Below are 13,093 nucleotides of genomic sequence, written 5' to 3' on the forward strand. Positions count from 1 at the left end.
CTTAATTTCCCCTGCCCCGAGTCCCAGGGGCATCGTGCTTCTCTGGGGGGGTGGGGGACAAGCTTCCCCCCGAGAGCCTCGGTCAAGGACCCCGGGGACCGGGTTGGGAGGAACGCACCCGCGATGGCTGGGACACAATCCCGCTGCCCCGGGCCTGGTCTGTGCCAGGCAGAGCTTCCTAACGGACCCCCGTAGGGGAGGGGACGCTGCGCCCTTCCTCCGCCGCGCGGGTCCTGGGTCTACGCGGGCCGCCTTGCTCTGGCCCTTTAAGAGCCCGCCCCCTTCCCCGTCACCCCGCCCCGCGGCCCGGGGAAGGGGTGCGGGGGAACCTCGGCGGGGATTGGCGCAGCGCGCGCCCCCTCCCCGGCCCCCGCGCGGTGGGAACCGGCAGCCCCGTCTAGCGCTGACGTCAGACCGTCTGCCTGCCTCCGACCGCGGTCTCGGAGCGAAACCCGATCTCCTTGGACTTGAATGAGGAGGAGGCGGCGGCGGCGGCGGCGGAGGCGCTCGGCTGGGGGAAGCCAGCAGCGGAGGCTCAGCCCCGGCGGCAGCGCGCGCCCCGGCTGCCAGCCCATTTCCCGGACGCCACCCGCGGGCACTGCCGACGCCCCCGGGGCTGCGGAGGGGCAGCCGGGGGGCGCAGGGGAGCGCGGCCCCGAGCACTGAGTCCCGCGGCGCCCCGGGAACTTGGCGGCGCCCCGAGCCCGGCGAGCCGGGGCGCGCCTTCCCCAACGCGCGCCTCCTGCATGCGGGGCCCGAGCGCCGGGCGCCGGCCGGAGCCCCCCCCGGCCGCCCCCGAGCCCTCTGCGCCCCGCGCCGCGCCGCCGCGCCGTCCATGCACCGCTTGATGGGGGTCAACAGCACCGCCGCCGCCGCCGCCGCCGGGCAGCCCAATGTCTCCTGCACGTGCAACTGCAAACGCTCTTTGTTCCAGAGCATGGAGATCAGTGAGTGACCCCGCGCCCCCCTCCCCGGAGGCCCCGTCAGGCTCGGACCCCGAGTCGAGGCGCAAATGCGGGCGGGGGCCTGGGCCGTGCGCGCCCCCTCGGGCCGTGCGCCCCGCGCCCCGGCTGCGCCCGCCGCGCCCGGGGCGCGCCCTCCCGGCTCGCGGCAGCTGGCGGCCGTCCCGGCTTTGTCCCGCGGCGCTGCGAGCCTGGCACGGCCCCCGCTGCCCGCGCCCCGCCCGCCAGGACTCGGACCCGGGGCCGAGCTGCGCAGAGGGCGGCGGGGCGCCCGGCGCGGGAGGGCTGGGGCGGGTGGATCCGTGAAGTTTCCATTTTATTTCCCTAAAGGGCAGTCGCGATGGAGCAATTAGGCCGGCTCTTTATCAACTTTGGATTGGGGGCAGGGGGGTGTCAGGCGTGTGAGACACTGTCTGGCCTGCGCGGTGCCTGGGGCTCCGGGTGTGTGTCTGGAGCGTGCGTGGCTCTGTGGGTCTCGGTCTGTGTGAGTGGGTTTCCGTACGTCTGTGGAGTGTGCGTGTCTGGGTGTCTCGGTCTAGGTCTCGGCGTCCCTCTCTCTGTCGTGTCTGTGTGTCTGGCTCGCGGGCTGCCCCAGGAGTGTGTGTGCCCGAGTGGGTCTCAGGGTCTCTCTGTGTCCGGGTCTGGGTGCCTCTCTTGAGTGTGTGCATCTCTCTGGGGGTCTGGGGACCATTTGCGTCCAGGTGTCTGAATCCAGGGCTCAGCGCTGGCGGGTCTGGCGAACGTGGATCCTGAGTGTGTGTCATTGTGTGATTGTCTGTGTCCCCGACGCACCTATAAATAGCTTCTGTCTGGACAGCTTGGCTCAGTCTGGCTGGGACGGTGGTTACAAATGAGTCAAAGTTTGGGGCTGTCTGTATTTGGGACTGCCTTGCTCTGAAAGGGGGAGGTGGACCAAGGGTGGGGAGGGGAGTGTTGGAAGCTTGGCGCTGACTCGCCCTGTGCTCGGAGAAGTTGAGACAAATAAGCCTGGACGTCCGTCACACATAGCCCACCCAGGTGAACACTGGGGTGGATGGGCATTTGACTGGCACCCCCAGGGGACTGCCTTCTAACCTACCCTTTGGAGACCTCTTGTCTCTGAGCTTCAGTGTCCCCTTGGTCTCCCCTAATCTCCCCAGGCGAGGGTGGCACACAGCCCTTCCCTGCTGGGGCCAGCCTTCTTCCATCTGGGACCAGGAGTCCAGAGGCAGCCGCCACCGAGCGAGGGCAGTCACTGGGTGACTCATAAGCCAGTTTCCGCAGGCGGCTGCCACAGTTTTCGACCCCTGAGCCTGTACAGTGAGGCGCAAGGGGTAAAAATAACCCATGACCGGCCCTGCTGGGGCAGGCTGGCTGGCGTTGGTGGTGGGTCCTTCCATCTGCCGGTCCCCACTCCCTCCAGTCCTGGAATTGAAAGCCTTGCTCTCCCTCACCACCACCACCACCATCACCACCACCACCCCTCCCCCCCCGCCCCCCCGCAGCTGCCTCTTGCCAGGCCAGCGAGATGCCAGGAGAACCTGCCCAGAGCCAGCGTTTGCGGAATTGAGTTGCATTAAACCAGACTGCTTCCCAAAGGCCCTTTGTGAACTCGGGAGGCTAATGAAATGCAGGAGGATATTATTAAAATATGTTCGCACATGTTTGGAGAGTCTCTCTGGTGCTAAGTGGATTGGTGCTCAAGTACTCTTCGTGCCTCGTTTTCCCCCTCCCGTAAAAGTGCCTTAGGGAACTCCCCGCACCCCGGTCCACACTGTCAGGTTGAACTTATCCATTATGAGGGCTGAGCATGGCCGGACATTCTGCTCTTCTTTCTTTGTGTTCAGGACTTTTTAAAAAATTCATTTTTATTTCTGTGCCTTCTTGGGCTAATCAGCCCTGACAATATTTTGGCCGCGACACCGAGAGGCCGTTAAGTCCGATGCCTGTTTTGACCGCTGTGCTTCAGCATTTGAATGGGACCCTTGAGGTTATTAGTGCTTGGAACCCTGGCCCGCTCCAGCTGGCCCTGAGGTGGCCCATTAGTCATCATGCTCAGTGTATTTTTTACACACGGCCCTCTACTTCCTGGAAGAAAGCCCAGGGCAGGGAGGGAAGCGGTCTTTAGAGCGCAGGTATAATATAACAGTTTGTTGCGAGTGCTAATCAGATTTCCCGGAAACGGTCTGATGAGGACTGCTTTAAAGGCCTGGAGTTTCTTTGTACAAAAATAAGGAAGGAAGGAGGGAAGGGAAAATTGAAGGGAGAAAAGAAACGGGCAGTGGTCGCTGTGCATTTCTCATGATCTGAGCTGGGGGTTCAACTGGAACGTTAAAGTTGGATTTGGAGTTGGTCTGCAGGGCAGTGCCCGGGTGGCTCCTCTTTTAGAAGAGAAGAGGTTGCCCTTGGTAGGTCCGTTAAGCCCCCTGGGCCTCAGTTTCCTCATCTGAAAAACGAGACCATGATGGTTGAAATAAAAAACTCTACCGTCTTTCAAGACGAGACCTCTGCTCTCCAAAGTCTGGCTGGAGGCACCAGTGCGGGAAATGGCTTCCTGCCCCTCGAATGGCGCTGGGTCCTTGGTGTGGGTCTTCAGCGGCCCCAAATATCAGACCCGGGCGGACCCCGGGCAAACTCGGGGTTCATACCCTCGATTTATAGATGAGGGGAAGTGGCGGTGGAAAGCTTTGTCCCAGGTCCCCAAGCAATGCTAGACTCAGACCCAGGGTTATTTCTCATGGAACGCACACACCATCTTGAAAATGGAACAGGGGCCCCAGAGTAGGTCCACCTTGAACTTGGGGGCTGGAGGAAATCAGCAACATCTCCTTTGCACCTGGAAGAACGGGAACTGGGTCGGCCCTGAGGGAGCCAGATACCTGGGATGGTCTTCGCTTTGACAAGACACTGCCAAGACTCTCCAGGGGCCCCCATCTTTCCTGAGGGTCGAGGGCTGTGGGCTGCTGTCCGATGGGACTTTGCTGTTCTCAGAACTCACCCCACGGAAAAATACACCATTTCGGAAAAGAGCCAGGGTTCTTGGAATGGAAAACAACCAGCTCAAGTGACAGCCCACCGGAGATGACAGCCAGGGAGTTCGATGTGGCAACTTTTGAGGAAAGGATTCCTCTTGGCACACGCATTTGCATTTTTCTTGGCATTCTTTGACCTCTTTGCAGTTCTGCTGCATCTCTTAGCAATTACCCCCTGTCTTTCTCCTCCAGCTTCTGCCTGAGGCCGTTGGGGGCAGACAGATGCTAACTGTGCCTTCTGGACAGAGCGAGTTGTAGGGCCAGACAGCTGTTGGCTCTCGTGGCAGCATTTCTGGAGGGTCCTGGGAGGTGCCCCTGCCCTGGCTGCGCCCTGCACCTCTGCAGACAGTGTCTATGGTGGTGGCTTGGTTTTTTACCACAACCGGAGCCATTGAGCCTCGGATTCCTCTTCCCCGACCTCTCCTCCGATTCCAAACAGATATCCCCACGCACTAGAGACTCCGAAACTCACAGGAACCCCACTTTCTGGTGGCTTGTGTGGCACATGGGCTGTGCATGTGTAACGCTGGAATCCAGGGTATGTCACCCTTGGCACTAGGACGCCCGGGCCAGATAAGTCCCTGTTGGGAGGGAAGGTTGTCTTGTGTGCTGGCTGTTCAGCAGCGTCCCCGCCTCCACCCTCTAGGTGTCAGGAATAGGGTTGTACTCCCCCCAGCAAGTGGCAACAACCAAAAATGTCTCCAGCCTTTGCCAGATGCCCTCTGAGGGGCGCATTGTCCCTGGTTGAGAACCACTGGTTTAATCACTTACTGGTTTTTCCAAGGGGGCTGGAGGGGGCGGGAGGGCAGATCTCAGTGGAGAGAAGACGATCCTCAGTTCCTTTCCAAAATCAGCCCCTGTAAACGCCCAAGGTGACACCTGCCACTCATCCACGTAGCCTTTATTGAGCGCCTCTCGTGTGCCACGCAGGGAGGATTGGGGCTCCTTCTTGATGAGATTTCCGGTTTTCGCCTTGGATTTGCATTTATTAGGAGGAAAGACTCGGGCACCCTTGAAAGCTGATATTTCGGGTTTCCGGTTAAACTGTGGACGTCCAGCCGGCACCAGCTTTTACCCCTGTGGACCCTCTCACCTGGGACTTTTAACCCATATGTTTTCTGACTGTCCGGGTTTTAGGTTGAGGCGCCATAGGAGGCTGAGTTTTGACTGGATCTCAGGTCAGGCCGTTGGCCACAGCTTCCCAGGAAGTCTGGGTTAAGCCAGCTACCCCGCCCAGCACGTCCTGCGGGCAGGGGTGAGCTTAGTGTTTGTCAAGCCACAGAATAACTAATGGCTTTTGTGCACGCACGCGTGTGCACACACACCCGTGCCAACACACACGCACACGTATGGGCTCACACACTCAGCTGCTACCCCTTTCTACCTTTCCGGCCAGCTTCTCTCGAGGTTGGGAATGGTTACAGCTTCTTCTGGGCGTGTGAGACAGACACAAAGGAAAAAAGTGCACATACACGTACTTTCTCCCCTATAAGTTGTGCAAATGTACGCACTCTCCCTTTGAAAGAGAGGAAGGGAGATGGAGCTGTGTGTGAGGCTGCCTGGGAGAGGAGGCTGGCGGGGCGGGATGGCGGGAGCTGCTTAACTTCGGGACAAGGTGAGATGCACTTGAGCCCCAGTAACCCCAGAGCGGCCAGCTCAGGTGTGCCCAGGTACCACCTCCACGTACCAGCCCCACCTCGTCTCAGAGTTTTTAAACGTCCATGGTTTGGTCAATTGTTAAAACATAAGGAAGTGTTGGAGAGGAGGACACGGGGCGGTGGGGGGGCGCCCAAGCCAGAGGGCCCGTGTGGCCTTGTCTCCAGGTGTCATCACCCGGAGAGAAGTTGGCAGGCAGCTTGGCACCTGGGGTCCCACGCGAAGAGAAAGAGCTCTGGCGCACCGAGTCTCGGAGACTGTGCTCCTGCCAGCCTTGGGCTCCTGTATGGCACACGTGCTGAGGAGGAGATCAAGGCCGAGGACACATTCTGTGCTTTTTAAAAGGTGTCGCATGCATGCCTGCACGTGTGCGTGTGAAGACGCTTGGCTAGGGGTGGGGCTGGGTGCCACGTGCCCCCTCCTCTTGGTGTGCCTGAGGAGCAGAGGGGATGCACCCCACTGCTCCGGGCCTTCCAGAGGCCAGCAGAGCACGGTTCAGGGTGGCAAACTCAGTATCCTCTGTTTCGGAGCGGGGAGCTGCAGAGAATGGCGGACGGACGTCCTGCCTAAAGGGACCACTGCCACTGGGCTCACCGTTGTCACTCACGTGGGCCCTGTGAGGCCAGATCTCTCAGTTTCAGGGACCTGGACAGCTAGGTTTTGTTGTAAAACTCCTGGATTCTAAGGACTGACAGTTCCTTCTTTTCTCACCTGCTCGCAGGTCCTCTCTCTCCCGAGGGCTGAAGTGGGTTAAGAGTGTGACCCAGGGCCAGAGGGATGGAAGCTCTGCCCCACTCCCAGACTTGCTGGCTGTGTCACCTTTCACTGTCACTTGGCCCATCTGTAGGTCTAGGTGACAGCAGCTCCGGTGTGCTGGGGTGTTGGGAGGATTCAAAGATGATTCTCGGGAAGTGTGGCCTGGCGTGTGCACGGCTCTGCGTTCATGGGAGTCGGTGGTGACAGTGCGGTGAACTAGACCCGATGACCCACTTGTCCTGTCCCCTAGCGATCACACTCTGGCACTTTGCCTTTTGAGAAGGACTTCAGAAGAGGGTTCCTCCACCCTGGGGCTGGGCTGCCGGCACTGGTTGGGGATGTTGGAACGAACAGGCCCATGTGGGTACCATGACCTTGAAAGTGGAGGTAATTGAATATTTGTGTGAGTTTCCTTGTCCCTGGCTGGCAAACCTCCAGCAGGTCCAGCCTTGGCCCAGGAAGGCCCAGACATCTCTTAGGGTCCCCCGCTGGGTCACTGGAATCCAGAGCCTGCTTTGGGGGCAGAGACTGGGCTCTGGGGGTGGAGGGTATGTAGCCATGAAGAAGCACCACCCTGACTCCAGATACCCCACAGGGTCCATTCCTAAGACAGTTGGGAGCACACAGCCCAGAAACTCCAAATGGTTTGAGGCTCTCACTTTGAAAATTCATTTCCATTTTGAACAAGTGAGGGTGCAGGGGTGGAGGACGAGCCATCAGAAAGAGACCATGATCTTTTCTTCCCCGGTGGGTTTCACTGCTCCACCTCTGAGCACCCGCGTCTTCGCTCCTGCCCTTCCACCTCCCCAGGTGGGCTGTGCCCTCCATGAAGTCACGTCGACTTCACTTTCCTTTGGGTGACACCACAAAACCAAGCCCTGACATGGCAGGGTCTTGCCAGGGCCTCGTCAGGCACCGGTAGAGGTGTCTGTCACCAAGCCGGGAAAGGTCCCAGAATGGCTTGCCGAGAGGAGCAGGGGCTTCAGCACCCTGGGATGGGTTGAGAAAGGTTTGGGGGCATCCCCAGGCTTTCCAGGAGCCACAGAACAGCTTCTGTCTCCTGTTTCCAGGGTGACTGATGGGTTTTTGTTTCCACTCGCTTTCCTAGTTGGATATGAAGAGCTTATTATGTGCCAGGTACTAGTGACGCATTTTTCTCAATCTTCAAAACAACTCTGTGAGAGAGCTGTTGCTATCACCAATTTGCAGATGCAAAAACGGGATCAGAGAGGGTAAGACACTTGCTCCGGGTCACACAGCCAGGAACTGATGCTCTGTTGGGATTCAAACCTCAGCTCCCTGACCCCACAGCCCATGCTCCCGTGGTCTCTTCCCCATGACACCACACCGACTCCCATTCATGAGGGAAAAACAAATCTCAGAGCATGCAGTCGGACAGCATGCTGACTGACTTTCATTGGAAAGGTCTCCCCCAAACATGTGTCCCGCATCAGGCTGTCTCTGTCTCCTGCTCCTTCCTGCACCCCGAGACCACCACCATCCAATCCTGTGGCAGGGGCTTGCTAAGTGGCCCAGGGCTGTTCCTGGAGGGACCATAGCTTAGCTTTCCTAGGATTTCCAGGCCGTCCGGGGTCTGAGCACTGCCAGCCTTCTGGCCAGGGTGAGATGATGAAGATCTAGACTTTACGGGGGACCTACGTGGGGCAGAGCATCCCGTAGGTGCTGAGTAATTCAGCGCTTCATCCTGCACCGCGGGCGCTGTTCCAAGTACTGCTCTGGGCACCGCAGAACATCAGGGGACAACTACACAGATAAACGTACCCTCCAAGGGCTGCCGTTCTAGTAAGGACAGGGACAAGAAAATGAGTTCATTTCGGGGAGGAGGGCTGAGAGGAAACCGAAACAGGGGCAACCTCAAAGCGTCTTTCGGGGAGGCCCCCCGGGCTCCCAGACTGGTCACTGTGTTTGGGCTCCCAGAGCACCCTGTGGGTCTCTTTCCAGACCTATCATGTGGTATCGAATATTGTGTAATGAGTTGTGTCATCTCTCTTCCCTCTGGTCGCTGAGAGGTTGGGGTCCATTTAGTTCGTTATATCCCCGAGCCTGGTTGGTACCTTGTGTATGAGGGGGGAAGGAAGGGGGCAGGGCGGGCCGGCAGGCTCCTAGAAGATTCCAGGCAGGACAGGAGGTGGTCAGGATATAGACTTGGAAAACCATCCTTTTGGGGATCCCTCCTAAGCTTCCCCGCTTGCCCCTCTGCGAAACAGAGGGGAGATTAACACCTGCTTCATAGCTTGTCGAGACAACTGCCCAGCAATGAAAAGCACCGCGGGCACAAAACATTTTGAATGCTCCAGTGACGTTTCCACTGTCTGGGGCAGGAAGCCGTGCCTCAGCCCCCTCCCCACCTCTGCCTCGGGGGCAGGTACTGAAACCCACGCAGAAAGGGGTCTCTCAGCGTCACTTTAGTGCCACTAAGAGCTTAGAAATGACACAGGTGCATCGCCGGGCCTGCCCCTCGCCCCCAAAAGGGGGATTTCTAGGACGATTCTTTTCCGCACGCAGCTGTTTCAGACTCGGAGGGTTTTTTGATTGCTCTGTCCATTTGTCACCCCCGGTGGAGCTGGCGTCCGCTCGGATGTGACGGTGAGACCCACACGTTGCAAGGAGTTAGGCAGCTACTGTGACTCACCGTCCGAGGTAACCAGGTGGTGATCGGATCTTCTGGACGTTCCGCAAAGTCTGATATGTATTTGTTTTTCACTGGAGTGGGAGGGGGGAGGAAGGGGGTGGTCACCTGGCTTAGAATCGGTGCCTCTGCAATGCACTTGTAGGATGTTGAAAGCATTGGGAAATGTGGAGTCTGATTTTCTTTACCTTCAGATGTATTTTAACTATAGTCATTTATTGCTGTAGTCGGTGGGTTTGGGAAGTGGTTCTCCTGGCAGAAAATAGAGTTTTAATTATTTGGTAACAAGTGTAAACTCCCAGGGGCTCTGGGATCTGAACGTTGTGGGTAAAGTTCGCTTCTGTCTTCCGTGAGCCACAGCTGTTAAAGTTACACTGTCCTCTGGAAACGTCTCCTGGTGCCCCATGCCCGGCACTGGCGCTGGGCTCCCCGGGGCTGGACAGATACACCTTAAACCGCTGAACAGTCATATGAGTTCAGGACACCAACGTGCCTTTGATGTTTGGAGAAACGGTCCCATATCTTCTGTCCCTAATACGGACTTTGGTGGTGATGGGGCTGGGGGCAGCTGTGCCAGGTTCTACTTAGGATGCGTACAACTTTTGCATGATCTTGGCACAGAGTAGATGTTCAGTAAACAAGGAAGCAGTGAGTGAAAGAGTGGATTTATGGTGTTCCTTCGTCACCCCCGTGGCTGCTGGGAGCGTGCACTGAGGTTCTGTAACTGCCGGCATTTGATCTGTCACCTTCTATCATCGCTGTCACGCTTCAGGGATAGGAGAGTCTCTGTAGGTCCTTAAGGTCTGCAGGAGCTGATGTTTCTATCCCTGGCTTTGCAGTTGCAGGCAGAAGTGACAGATCCAGCTGTGGATCTGTGTGGGCGTCAGTGGTTAAGAATACAGAAATATGTGCTTTAATATGTAAAACTGCATATCATTGGGTATAAAAATACATACATATATAGACTTGTATTTATAATATAAGATATGCAGAATATTTTAAGACGTGTGCATTCCACCCAAGGCTAGGAGACTTCTCGGAGGTCCCCCGACTGGAGGCCACAGCGGGAACCACATCCCCACACCCCCTGCAGGTGTGCTTTGCCCTGGGCTCCCCCAGGGAGGTAGAATCAGGGTTCCCAGGCTCTGTCCTCAGAAGCAATAGAAACGAGCAGCTCAGTCAGTTTTCCTGCACATCTTGGGCAAAGCAAACTGCCCTTTCCCAAAAGAGGTTTTTTCAGCCCCGCTGGTCTTGGGTACCTGGTTGCTGACTGCTCATCTGAAGTAGATTCCGCAAGACGGCCCCGTCGCTCCCCTTGCCTTGCTTTGCCTGAGAGGGTCCGGGCAGCTGCTGGTAAGTGGGGCTGCCCGAGAGCGTCAGCCAGGCGTGAGCTCAGTTTTGTTCTCGCTTATGTCACTTTGCCCACCAGGGTCAGACATTCCTGACGGGGATGCTTTCAGACTGTGCTGAAGCTGCCCTATAACGTTCAAATGCCTGACCAACAGCGTCAACCCAAGCCCTGTGGGGTGATTCGTCCCAGAGGCCACATTTACACTGGGGAGGCTCAGAATTTGCACGTGGCCATAGCAAGCGCTCTTTCTCCATCTGCCTGAGCTTTATAGCAGGTAGAGTAGCTTTGCTCTGATGTCCCTCCAGTGGACGTCAGTTGAGAGACGGTGGAAGAGTCTGGTGGTTGTAGATGATGTATTTCAAAATCCCGATCACAGAAGGGAGAATCTGTGTGGTCTATTACGGCTGCTCCACTTCAGGAATAAAAAATAAAAGTCAACACCAAGACGTTTAGTAAAACTAAGTGCGTACATGCGTACTTCCTTTACACAGTTCATGTGGCTACACAGCAAGGCTTCATCAGGGTCTCAAATAACCCTCCAGAAGAAAGTAGAAAGCGAAGGAGGCAGGGAGGGTCCATTCAGCCTGGGGAGCCCTGCAGGAATTTGGTTTCTGCCCCTGCCCCAGTTTGCGAATTCCCAAGTCTGAGAATTCAGGCTGAGGTCCTGCAGCTGGTCACGGGTCTAATCGCCTTCCTGAAAATAATTTAGTCGGTAATAATTCTGTAAACCTATGAATCAACTTTGCGCAAACACCCTGAGTAATTTCTTTGTTCTTTTCTTTCTACTCTGTAAATTGGTGTCTGTAAAAGCGAAGGTTTGGTCTCGTGGAAGGCATGATTCATTTATTGGTGTCTGTGCTGCCCCGTTATCGTCCAGTCATTTCAGAACCCAGTCGCGGTGAGCCGGGAATGATTCATACGGGGCTGAGTTGAGCAGCCGATGGGGGTCACAGCCACAGGGGAAACAATTTTTTCTAATCTGTTTACAGTATGGGAGAAAAAGATGGCTGCATCGAGATGATGGAAAGGGTGTCAATTACATCGGTGAGTGTAGCCGATGAAATGACACCAGCCAGCCCTTTGAACACCCCTCCGTTTGCTGCTGTTGATCGTCCTGATGGACCACAGCTAAATGCACTCCTATCTCGGGTGTATCTCTCCTGTGTTTTGTGGATCCCAATCTCTGAGCAGGCTGACATCTAGGGACACCCCCAGGCAAACCTAGAGCAGACTTTCAACCCAGAAGCCACAAATGCAGAGAACATTGCCTTTTTAAAAAGTCTGTCCACTAGGTTCACCACGGGATAGTTCAGATATCCAGGCTTAAGGGTCAGGGACCACTCCCGTCCCCCCTCTCATTTCTCTAGCAAGGACAGTTATTAGGTGTTTGCAGTTGTCAAGTCTCTGCATTAATCTGTAGCGTGTGGGGACTTACACGTGGAACTGCTAATTTTGTCTAATTTTATTAGTTACTTTTCGCCCTAAATAAAATTGTCACCATCCTCCCATCTAGAGGGTAATTAGAGTCGCCTGCGACGTGGCGCAGAGGTGTAATTATGAGTCCAACTTCCAGTCATCCACGTGAATCTGGGCCCTGCCTGCAAGTGCATAACCCAGAAGTCGCTTATGTTTAGTTAAGGACTATTTCTTCCTGTGGCCATTTCTCTTCTGAAGTCTCCTTGTCTGGTTGATTCTCCATCTGTGTGACTTGCTCCACTGTATCCCGTCCTCCGCATCGCTGAGTAAGGTCCTGGCTCGGGTATCCGTGGATCCCCAGCTCCTATAACTCTTTAGTTAGAGGAGAATTTAGCTGGTACTTATGGAACCACTTTGTGACTTTCAAAGTGTGGATCAGGGATGAGTGCGTGGCGTTTGAGCATCACTCCCCTTGCTGCCCGTGACAGACATTGCTAATCGATCCCAGCATGGGACAGTGGCAAGGGCTGCAGAACTCCTGGAAGGGAAGGGACTGCTCCTGCATGCAGCCACCGGGACTCCCCACCTGCTCGTCATGTCACATGGAGGCCCTTGGGCTGCCTGACGAGTTGGGGACAGTCCCTACTATGAGTTCTTAAGGCTGTACCACCACTTTGATGTGACCCAGGCCCCGGCTTCAGCTGTCAGGCCTGGGTCTCTCCCAATCCTCTGGGCTCATTCATGGTGAGATCTGGAGTAAGCCCCCTACCCATGTTACTCTCAGCTCCCCAATATTACTTCATTTGTCTTTCTTTAAAATCGGGGTCACCAACTCAAATGTCACAGAAGCCTCCATTTTTACCTGGGATGCATGTTGCAGCGTTCTTTTGCAGTCTAGTGAGAATGAGCTCTGAACCCTCTCCTGGAATAGACCCAAGTGAGTGGGGGTGGGCTTCAGGAAGAAGAGGAAGAAAGGAGAGGAGCTGGGCAGTCAGTATTCAGGCAGTGAGCCCCCAGTGTCCAGCAACTCTGTCTGTTTCCTTGATGATTGCCATAGTGGCTTTTCGAACCCCAGCCATTCCTGCCAACAGTCACAGACACTCACCAAGCACCGTGTACGCCCTCGGGGCAACCCCGTTGGCACAGGAGGAAGCGGAGCTAAGGCATGTGCCAGGGGGCGGAGATCACCAGCCAGGAGCAGAGCAGGATTTGAACTTGGGCTGCGGGACTCCAAAGTCTGTGCTTTGCCCGCCGTCCCCCCAGCTTCAGAACCGCCTGTCGCCCGTGTAAG

The 13,093-nt window shown here is 56.4% G+C and overlaps 1 protein-coding gene across 1 annotated transcript in view; it reads left to right on the top strand.

Moving 5' to 3' along the window:
- PMEPA1 (prostate transmembrane protein, androgen induced 1) overlaps window positions 1–13,093 on the top strand; it is a 56,753-nt gene continuing 43,660 nt past the window's right edge. The window contains exon 1 of the mRNA XM_027086902.1: window positions 1–947. Coding sequence (XP_026942703.1) covers window positions 836–947 — 112 coding nt within the window. The 5' untranslated portion in view covers window positions 1–835. The remainder of the gene's footprint in view (window positions 948–13,093) is intronic.

Source organism: Aethalodelphis obliquidens, unplaced genomic scaffold (assembly GCF_003676395.1).
Source record: "Aethalodelphis obliquidens isolate GAN/ISIS:26980383/991018 unplaced genomic scaffold, ASM367639v1 scaffold57, whole genome shotgun sequence".
NCBI classification, from domain to species: domain Eukaryota; kingdom Metazoa; phylum Chordata; class Mammalia; order Artiodactyla; family Delphinidae; genus Aethalodelphis; species Aethalodelphis obliquidens.